At 35.3% G+C, this 11,619-nt stretch overlaps 1 protein-coding gene across 1 annotated transcript; it reads left to right on the top strand.

Moving 5' to 3' along the window:
• Window positions 1–1,215: 1,215 nt before the first annotated feature.
• Window positions 1,216–1,536, top strand: LOC129221333 (forkhead box protein O-like; the record flags this gene model as incomplete). Its single annotated transcript, XM_054855799.1, has 1 exon — window positions 1,216–1,536. A coding segment is annotated over exon 1 (321 nt), but the record flags the coding sequence as incomplete, so codon positions are not given.
• Window positions 1,537–11,619: the final 10,083 nt, after the last annotated feature.

Genomic DNA, 11,619 nt, shown 5'->3' with positions numbered 1-11,619 from the left:
ATGTCGTTGCTATCGCAAAAACGTACACGCAGAAGACCGCCAAAACTCCCAGAAAGCTTGTAGCCGTCGCCAGGGGCAACATGACGTCATAGTGACGTGCCAGAATGGATGCGTGGAGCTGGAAGCGCAGTGCGGACCGAACAGATCTCCAGCAGTAACAGCATTGAAACCGCTCTGCGAAGTAGTGCGCGCTCTTCGGTCCGAAGTTTTGTTATTGGTTCTGACCACCTGTGGATTCGAAACGGCGACTCCAAAGAATGGATAGGATCTGGAAAAGCATGCTTTCCGATTGGGGAGGGTCCTGAAAGTTGGAAATCGTTTTTCCAATCTGCCGCAAACGCAAGTTTTGTTCTTCGGATGTTTAATGAGAATAACCTTGAAGTGCGTCGTACGCAACTAGCTGCCTGCGATTCAGTGTAAGTGTGTGTGTGTAGCGGTTACCCCTTTCTTTAAAGGGTGTTTACTACATGTGTGTCCCCTACGATTGTAGTGGAGCTGTGCCATGTGTTTTTCCCATTCTTTCAATGAATTGCGCATCTGTGCTTCGATTACGTAATAAGTAAATAAACAAACACCGCTTACCTCTAGTCCGTTCGCAAGTTTCTTTTGCTCAATTCGCAGAGAATCAAAGTGAAATCAAATCGTTGTTATATTTAAATACTATCACTGTTCAATACTTCATAACTATTTTTTATCGTCTTCGTGTTTCATCAGCTATCTGGTCTTTGAAAAAAAAAATCATTCTATTTTTACTGCTGCGCGGATATACATTTGAAGATTCGATTGTTGTTGTTTGAATTGTACAGGAAATTATCGAGTTCATGTACTTATATGTGCTATTTACAACTTGAAGAAAATTGCCTCTAGCAGCTACAGAATTTTACTTATTACGCAAATCGAACATTATTGTTGAAACTCGCTGCAGCTTAAGATAATTGTTAAATACTTAACACCCTCTTTCGCTCCAAATCAGGCTATTTTACTACAGATTTGATCATGTTTCGCATTTCATCGACTGATGGTGTTAAACCATTTTTTCCTGAATGAAAATTAACTAATTCAAGTTCATCTGACTGGCTCATCGCTTTTGGATTACCATGGATTCTGTTGTTGATCTTCATCGCTAAAAGACCGACCTCATCCCAGTGTTTTTTTTTTCTCCTTGTCGTTTGTCACCCAATCGTCAAAGTGGATTACCACACGGCACTGTCCAACATGGACCCACTGGACATAGACCCAAGCTTCGAGCCTCAGACTCGGGCCCGTTCGAACACGTGGCCCCTGCCGCGGCCCGAGAACTACGTGGAGGCGGACGAGAAGGGCCCGATGGGGCACTTGCCCCTTCCCGAGGCTCCGAAGAAGAACTCCTCGCGGAGGAATGCTTGGGGGAATATGTCCTATGCGGACCTCATCACACAGGCCATCCAGAGTTCTCCGGAGAAGCGATTGACTCTGGCACAAATTTACGAGTGGATGGTACAGAATGTTGCTTACTTCAAGGATAAGGGGGACAGCAACAGTTCTGCTGGTTGGAAGGTAAGCTTGAGAATTAAACTTATTTTTAATCCAGTCGGATTTTTCAATGCCCCTACAAGCGTAGTGTACGCACTGAAAACAGAAAATATGCCTCTAAAATTTAGTGAAGCGTCTTTTAACGCTGTATGTATTAAATATAAATTTAGCCGTCGTGAAAAATCAGGGGGAAGCAATATGAATTTTAAAAACTTTACTTTTAAATGTAAGTTTTTTTATTTTTTTAAATTCAAAGCATTCTGGAAATATATATATAATATAGTACTTCTCTTTCCTCCCCATCTTCCAAAGCAGGCTTGAAAATTTAGTGTTTTGTGAACTTATGATCACTTATGAATTTTACTGCTTGTATTTCACTCCTCTGAAAAAATGTTAAGGAATATTTTCACACCCTTTAAAGAAAAAGCAAAAACCTCTAGCAATAGTACGTGAATTCAGTGAGCAATTCAGAAAAGTGTACCTACATGGGGGGTCAATGGCGCAGATTGCGTCATTGAAATTTTTAGGATGTCTTGTTCTCTTTTTGAGGGATGCGGGGGGGGGGGGTAGTCTCGTTCGGGTGGTTAGCACTCAGCAGCATCTGAGGTGTTGCGTGCGCCATCGTTCCCGAACATGTTAGACAATAGTATTAATTATAATGACCAGTGGCGCACACAGGAATTTTGTAAGGGGAGGGTCCAAGGTCAAAAGCCTTATTCTCCTATCATACTCCAATATGCCGTCAAATATATTGACTTGATTTTATCGATTCCCGGGAATGAAAAACAGTAACAAATAAACTATTGAAATTGAATTAACATTGTTTAACGAAATATGCTTAAGTAAATAACCAGAGAGCAAAATAATTTATGTTGTTACTTTTCTTATAATTAAAAAATGGATTCAAGCTCATAGAATCTCATTTTATTCTGTAATTACAAAACTAAAAATATGATTTTATTACAGCGTACACGTTTATAATCATCATTCTGCGTCTCATAGGCAATTCGTTATAGAAATAGTGCACAACATTCTAAAAAGTCTTTTAACATGAGGATTTTATTATTTCACTTATAACAACTGAAAGTACTGTTACCTTTGTTTGAAATTATTCTACGTACAAAATACATAGAATCAAAATCAATCGGTAAAAAAGCAAGACCTATGGGAGGGGTCCGGACCCCCTGGACCCCTCCCTTGTGTGCGCCACTGATAATGACATTAAACTCTCGTTTTTGTATCGAGCTGTGGCTCCTTTCTAGCGATAAGTTTAAAAGTGGAGTTAAACTTTTTACTATCCTCTTGGACTAAAGTTCTAGTTTGACGTCGGGGGAACGCCGTTCTCCGAAATATTCAAATTGTTGACAAAATCATGCAAATTTAAGTAAATTGGTTTCAAACCATCTTTTAAAAAAATTAATATGTACTTTTCAAATTAAAGTCTGCTGGGTAATCTGAATTGTCCTTTGTTGACCAAACCAAAATTCATTATACCAATCATGATGTCTAACGCTGAGCCCCCCCCCCCCTCATGTATTTTCCTAACTACATTTATTACTGCTTTAACGGAGACTTTTAAACTTTATTGGTACCTTCAACCTTTGATTCAACAAACCGACACCGTTAACCGGGAATATTTAGCTTGTCCGCCAAGACTTTTGCCGATCCGAAGTATAAAAAAATTGCCTTGTTCAAAAAATAATGATAAGATATTGTTAGTAAATATTTTAATTATTTGGCACAGCTATTGGTGTTTATTTATTTATTTATTTATTTTGAGAGAGAGAGATTTTTGCCCAAGAGTCATTTAACCTTTCGTTATTTTGTTAAACCTCCGAAAAACACTACTAACCTGAAACCTCCAATGGGACTTCGGTTTGATGATTTTTAAGTACTTTCGGGAGGAGAGGGGGGTAAGTTCGGTATCTTTCTTTTTTTCTTCCTTTTTGTCATATGGTTCTTCGTTATGAAATAGGAAAGTTGTATTTGTGCGCTTTGAGGAAAGCTGTATTGTCAGGGCAAGTCTTGTGTCGGCAGATGATGATGTTCTCAACCGACGATCCGCGAAAAACAGACCCGTTCTCAGAATTTTGCCTTGCCTGTCCGATTCAAAAAGTTTTGTGATAAAAAAAAAAAAGTGAAAACGTTTTGTGCGATGTTTTTTTCGGTAATGTCATAATATTGGGATCTAGAATCCATTGTATAAGCTTAAAAGTTTCTAACAACACTGTTGGGTGCTCATATTTAACTCGTGTTAGTCTAGCATTTTTTTTTTTTTTAACAGGACTGTTTTTAAACCTTTTTGTAATATCTTGTTTTATTTAAATTTATTTACTTTTTCGTAATAATTGCTTGCCCGAATATTTAAATAGTGTTTCGATTATAAACATGCTCTGACTTATTCATAGTTTTGGAGGTACCGCTGTTGTGCAATTAAAAAAACTTTGGTTCAAAAAGTGTTTTTTTTTTAAATAAATTATTCAGATCTCTCGAAGGGAGAGGGAGGGAGTGGGGAACAGGACAAAAAGGGAAGTTGATGATCTCTGTAAAGAAAGAGAAGGGGTTGCATTCAGCAAAAGGGAAGTTTTGTTTAAAAGGGTCTTAATCCCATGTAAATTTTTGTACGTTTGTAAAAATGTAAGTAGTTTCGTGCTCAATTTTAACTAAGCACAAGAGAATAAAAATACTTCATGCATCTGATAATGGTGAGTTACTCTTTCGATGTTTTGCAACGTAAGTTGTTTCAGCTGTGAATTGTGGCGTTATTCTTTCAATAGTTTAAATGCAATTAATTAATTGATCGTTTATTGAATTTTTTAAAAACTGGATTTCAAGATGCGCGATTGTTACCGTTTGTCAATATACCCAATTTAGTCTTTTAAAAAATACTATAAAAACAAAATAAAACTCAGTTCTTGCCAATTACCAAGTATATACTCACTGATGATGCTGTTATACAGTGTTGCAAGATTGGGGGAAATTTCCCCATTTTGGGGAAATCAGGTGCTCTGTGGGGAAATTTTCGGGAAATGGGTTTTGAGGGGAATTGTTTGGGGAAAATTTTTTTCCTTGGGGAAAACCTGGGGAAAAAAGTTTTTTTTTTCGTATTTAAATTCGCGTCAAGAAGTATTGGGAACATTGTTTGTATCAAACAGCGTTGGGTTAGCTTTGCTCAACTTTATGGAATTCGCATTTCGCATTATGTGGACTATTTATGCTATGGAATTCGCATTAATGTTCTGCGTGAGTAACTAGTTGATACGTGAAACAGGTAAAAATAAGTGCGATGAAGAGTGCTCTTGGATAAATATATGCAAAAATCATAGTTTAAATGTACATACAGAAGCAGAGTAGTAAATGCGAGTAGAAAAAAAATTTGGTTATTTCTTATCTCTCGGTCAGGCGCTTGTATTTATGACTAGTGTGGCACTCGCACGGTTTTGCCCGTAGTAGAAAATTAAAAGGTCTTTTGGTCCCCCTGTATATATACAAATAATGCATGATGAATTTCTCGCCAATTGGCTTGCCCACGCTACGGTTCCACGTTATGATAACTTGGTCATTTACTCATCCATCTTATGATCATTTTGCTCGGGAAAATGTTCTTAAAATTGGAATAGAAAAAGAACAAAATCATATTTTCAAAAAATCGTTTAAAGGTGCACACCCCCATTCTACAAACTAATTCTTTGCCAAATTTCATGAAAATCAGCCGAATGGTCTTGGCGCTATATCCGCGTTAGAAATTCCGACAGACAGAAAGAAATCCGGACATAGAGATATCCAGACAGAGAGACTTTCAACTTTATTATTAGTAAATATAAAGAAAGATAAAGATAAAAAAGACACAAAAAAAAAAGAGCGAAATGTGAAGAAAAAAAAGTTGGGGAATTTTATAAGAAAATTTGGCTATTTGGGGAAAAAAAAATTTTTAAGAGTCAAAAATATTAGAGGAAGTCGCAGTCGATTCATTTTCTGAAAATATTTGTGGAAAAATAATTTTTGCATTTGGGATATTTTGGTAGAAAACATCGCTTTTTGAGGAAAAGTTGGAAGGGATTTGGGGAAATCTGGATTTGACCATCTGGCAACACTGCTGTTATATCAATTTTAAACTTATAAATGCACCAATATGTTGGAAAAAAATATATATATATATATTTTTTTCTTTTTTCTGCATTCGCAAATCGTGGACTTTTTCTTTTTTCTTTAGCGTGCTTGAAAGTGCCTACTTCCTTTAATTCTATGACGAATAAAATTTTACTACTTCTTGAGTAGTAAGACATTTTTACAATTTTTATCAACGTTTTCGAGACATTTGATGGTAAATTATTTGTTATTTTTTCAGTTGAAGGCCCCGGGTTGCCAAGTGATTGTTTGACCATAATAAACCGTCCCAAAATTAAAATATGATTTTAGAAGTACTTTTATCATGATTTTAACGGAAATTTAAAGCCAAAAAACGTATTTTAAAATGTCACGCATTTCAGGGTTAAAATGTTGTACTTGACTGCTGTGTTTTATTTTATTTATTTATTTATTTTTTGTTTATTCAAGACAGAACATTGGGTATTTGCCTGATTTTTTAGCGTAAAATTAAGTTCGTTTTGCATTTGGTTATGGTTGCGACTTGTGCGTAGATAAATTATATATAATTATGTATGGAAATAAGTCGTTAAAAATGAATTTGAAAAGTGCAAATTTTAATTTATTGACAGCTGTAGTTCGATATTACTACTGATAGTAATAATTTTAAAAAAATCAACGATAAACTTCAGTAGTCAAAAGCTATTATCCCAAAGCTCTGTCGAAACTTTTTTAAAGAAATAAGTGAATAAAAGTGATTGTACCAAGGGTTGGTAAGAGGAGGAGAAACGAATGCGTATCTAATTTGAGAGGCTAGGATTTGAAGTTCTAATCCTAATCAAGCAGCTTACTGCCTTGGGCGCAAGAAACCTGTCGCCGATCCTAATTATCTCAACGCGGCAAAGTTTCGTCTGTGGAATCAGTCGGATTAATTCAGATTTTGTTGTTTTTTTCGAAAATAGTAATCGAATTTAATTTTCCAGGACAGTGTTGCTCAACCTTTTTTTCACGAGGGGCGCACTTCATATTAAAATGATTCTCACGAAAATCTCAAATGAAAACCAAGCGAAAATAAGTGCTCTTAAAGTTTTTTTTTAATTGAAATATTTTTTTCATTGTTATGATTTAAAAAAAAAAAAAAAGCATTTTCCTAAATAAACATGGAAAAACAAAACAGCACCCATGACCACAAATACTTTTATTGTGATTTTTTAAAGCTTTAAATATTGATTAGGCATTAACTCTTAAAATATAACTTTCATCGGTGATCCATTCAATTAGCGATTTAGAAATATTCATGTTGAAAAAAAAGAAAAAGCAATGACCTGAGTTTCGTTTATCTGTATGTACGAATTGACCTCCATCGAATGTCATTGATAAGGATTTATTTTAGAATTATCTCTCGTTCGTGATTAAATGCATATTAACCAAGGTTGGAAACTGGGATCAGGAATTGGGTGCCAACAGAAGTACTGATAGAATATTTTTCAAGGCATGGAAATACTCCTTGTCGTATTTCAGAGAAGTAAAACATACAAAAACAGTTAAGATCGTAGTGAGCAATTAATTTCATTGGAAAACTTTCTGGGCAATATAATAGTTTTCAAGGTGTGAAAATACTCCTACATATTTCAGAGAAGTGAAACACACGAAAACAGTTAAGATCAGAATAGTGAACAATTAATTGCATACAATTTTTTCTGGGAATATAATATTTTCAAAACGTTAAAATACTCCTTGCAGAGAAGTAAAATAAACGAAAACATTTTAGATCATTATAGTGAACAATTGCATGATAAACTTTCTTGGCAAACAGATATTTGCAATGTTTTGATTTTTAACATTTAGACTGTTAATTAGATACATTTCCAATTAAAAAAAAGACTGATACGGGATATGGATATGTGTAATTTTAAGTTAAAGTATTGAGCGCAGTGATAAGTGTTTTGGAAAATTACACATTGTAAATGTGAAACAATTTTTTTTCGACTAAATAAAAATAGAATGAAAACAAAAGAAGGTGTAATAATAATAGGATGTTCATAATTATCAATTCATTTGAATTTTCATTACTACGGTGCATAAGGCATCGATATCATTCTGTTATCATTAATTCTTAGGATGTTCGTAACATTGCAAAGTGATAAAGAACTAAAATCTTATAATCTCACAATGACTGCTGATTCAATCATACTCATAAGCTTTCGTCGTAAGAAGCTGACTTTAAGTAAGAGGACTTAAGTTTAACTTCAGCTGGATTGACATTTTTTTTCTTCTTTGGCCTGAAATTTCCAATTGAAGCAGCTAAAAGAAAACGGATGGAAGTTCCAAGATTAAAATTTTCAACATTACTAGTAGAAGAAATTTTTCTCTACTTTTGTTGTAAGAAATGGTTTTAGTAGCTCTGACGGGAGATGCTGCTATACAGCGTGATTTAAAAAAACTCTTTAATGACAATCTAACTATGGTTTGAACTTCGCAAGCGCTTCGCTCGAAAACTGAAAAAATCCACCAACCAAACAACCTATCTTTTCAAGACTCGCAGTCCTTGAAAAAAAAAAAAAATAAATAAATAAAAAAATAAATAAATAAATAAAATAATAATATGTATATATATTTACAATTTTTTAATTCTTTTTTTGAACAACGACTGCAGTGATCTAGTTGAGGAAATATAGTAGGGAAAGCCCCCTGCTTCTTCATTCAAAGTCTCAAAAATTTCAATAATTTTTATGTTAGTACCCAAAAGCGTCCCCCTAGTTTTTTCAATCTATGTTCCTCAAATTTGAACAAACCTAATGTTAGCGTCCAAGAGCGCCCATATAGGGGGGCAAGGGGGGACTCCAGCCCCCCCCCCCTTTGAAATTGGAATTTCCTTGTTTTTGGTACTTTTTTCTTTGCAAAAATGTAAAAACATTTATTCTCCAGTCATTAATGAATAAGTTATTTAAAATGAAATGTTTTAATGACACTAATCTGTCCTGAAATCGGTTTCCATGGAGAAAATACCCTCCTAACCCATGGTAAAAATATCTGAGCCCCCCCCCCTTACAATTTTCTATATGGGCGCCCTTGTTAGCGTCCCCCCACCTTTTCCCCACAATTACACCTCTGACACACTCTCTGTCGAGTCTCATTCCTTAATTACGGTGTGTGATATGAGGCTTGCAAAATGTCGAGCTGTCGATCTAAATTATTCAGTAAGTTCATTACTGACATTTAAACGATGAAATAGTTGTATAAGGTTTTAAATATACATCTTGAAAATTGCCGGTTGAGCAAATTTTGCCACATTAAAACTGCCCTTGCAAACCACAGATTAACCAATTAGAGGGTTAAAAGTTTCTTTACAAAAGATCTACAGTCGCGTCCCGACTTACGCGAGGGACCGTTTCAAGACCGTTCGCGTAAGTTGAAATTTCGCGTTGTGGAAAAGGGTATGTGTAAACACTTTTATAAATATACCCATACGATTAAAGGCACTTGTAAACACCACCTCAAACTGTTTTAAACCATTTCTTAACTATACATTACTGTTTCTTAAATAAAAAATTGAATTTTTATTTATTGTATTCAAAAAAAAAAAACATTTTATTTAACAAAAAAAACTGCTACGATGCACAAAATCAATGATCAATGGGAAAGGAAGACGTAAAATAAACCACTACGGTACGTACATTATGTAGTAAGAAAAACAAATGCACTCTAGTTGTTGAAACTTTCTCTTTTTCCTTCTATCTTCACAAACTTTAAATCAAACAGCGGTATTAGGTGTCAGTATTTCATCAACTTTCCCATATAGAATGAAAAAATAAATTGAAAATGAGGAGTAGTTATTTGTATAAGCGATGTTTAGACTGGTACGGTATGAGAACTTTCGCTCTCAGTGATATCAAAGGGATGAAGGTCCATTCACGAAAAAAATCGCGATTCCCTTCGGAAAATTTTCATGTTGCGGGTGAAAAATTCGCGTTAAGAATAAAATTCTTTATCGGGGGAAAAAATCGCGTTATAGCCATTTCGCGTAAGTCGGATCGCGTTGTAGCGGGAGTCGACTGTATTCCTAACATCTTTTTATTCCTTCCAATTTATAGTTTGCGCACGTCGGTGTGGGCGGATCCATGACTTGCCGCACGATGACTGGGAGGTTGAAATTTTTCCTCAATCATCCCTCACTAACGTGCCTCAATTATAGCTTACCGAATCCTCAAATTGCACTCGGATATTATTTCACTGCCATTCTAAAACGCTGCGAATGCTTGGGCGTTTAGCGATGATTTTTCTCCTTCCTCGAGTTGATGAAATTGAGTCTCGGAAGAAAACTGGGACATTGAATGTGTTAGGAAAGAAACATTTATCATTATCCTGTGTTTTGAATTCTTTTAGGACGAATGTGATTTGTATTATAAGTGTATGTAAATTGCTGCTGTGTTTAAAAGTGGAAATCTCGAAATGTGGGTAAAAGATATCAGTCTATTCTTTTACGTTGTTAGATAAAAATGGACGGGATAATATCGTCCTCCACTTTGATCTTTTTTGAGTATCTTCGTTTTTGATTGCTATACTCTGAACTTGATGATTTTAAAGAAGGATTTGAATGTTTTAAGTGTTTTTGCAGTTACTTCGTTTAAAATCTAAATATGTAATAGTCGCTAATCATAATAATCTAAGTAATGTTTTTGAAAGGCTTCAGAATTCATTTTAAATTAAGCAGTAAGTTAAGTAAGTCCTGTAAGTATTATTGCATGTAAGTGGTATATTCAGGGGTGCCTCGGCGCACCCCCCCCCCCCCCCGCCCCCAAATATTGAAAGACTGCCCAAAAGCAAGAGCCCCTCCAAAAAGTGAAAGCATTCCCCTAAAAATTTCAATGGTACAGTCTACGCCATGCCTCCCGCCCCCCCCCCCCCCCCAGGTTGGCACCTCTGGTTTCTAACATGTAGTTTTAAATGTTCGACTTGAATTCTCATCTCATATTTTAACTTCCCTCCTTGGATTTTTTCTTCTTTTTTTAATGCTTTCACACATGTTTTAGAATGTCATATATTTTGATGGCATTAATTAGTGATCTTTCTGATTTTGAAACCTTAAGTTTCAACATAGTACACCTAGGAGAATAGTACCACAACAACACAAACCGTCAAAATTCCGAATGTGTAGCCATGATTTACAAATCAGAAAGCAGCGTTTGTTTTAGAAACATTATGCAAGTAAACTGAAATAGTTTTAGCTAACGTGTTGTTGACTGCATCGTAACTTAATTGTTTCTTCAAAATTAATTAGACACAGTTCTTTGTTTCTCGGTTTGCTATAAAGTCTTGTATTATTTTGGATTATCTGACACGTTTTGCTAATGTGGAGATAAAGAAAAAAACTTAAACATTTACACTTACTTACTAATGATAAAGCTGAAAGTCTCTCTGTCTGGATGTCCGGAGGATGTCTGGATCTCTGTGACGCGCATAGCGCCTAGACCGTTCGGCCGATTTTTATGACATTTGGCACAAAGTTAGTTTGTAACATGGGGGTGTGTACCTCCTAGCGATTTTTCGAAAATTCGATGTGGTTCTTTTTCTATTCCAATTTTAAGAACAAAATTATCATAAGATGGACGAGTAAATTACGAAATTATAACGTGGAACCGTAACATGGGCACAAGCCAATTGGCGAGATACGAAATCATCATAACGTGAAACCGTAACATAGGTACAAGCCATTGGCGAGAAAATTCACCATACATTATTTGTAAATATACAGGAGAACCAAAGAGCTTTAAATTTTTCTATTACGGGGAAAGCCGTGCGGGTACCACTAGTAATATGATACCCACATTTTCATTACCGACCAATGTACATTTTCAAAAACTTCGCTTGGATTCAGTGTGTAACATTTTATATTTCATTCTCTTTTATTCGAAGCGTAGGGAAGGAAAAAACAATAAATAAATCGCGGATTCTGTTAGTGACAGAATATTTTTCGCCTAGCTCAACTGACACTCGAAATTTTTTTTGCGTTCATCCAAG

Source organism: Uloborus diversus, chromosome 4 (genome assembly GCF_026930045.1).
Source record: "Uloborus diversus isolate 005 chromosome 4, Udiv.v.3.1, whole genome shotgun sequence".
In the NCBI taxonomy this organism is placed as follows: Eukaryota; Metazoa; Arthropoda; class Arachnida; order Araneae; family Uloboridae; genus Uloborus; species Uloborus diversus.
Note: the sequence above shows the minus strand (reverse complement) of the source record. Positions and strands in the feature narration are given on the sequence as shown.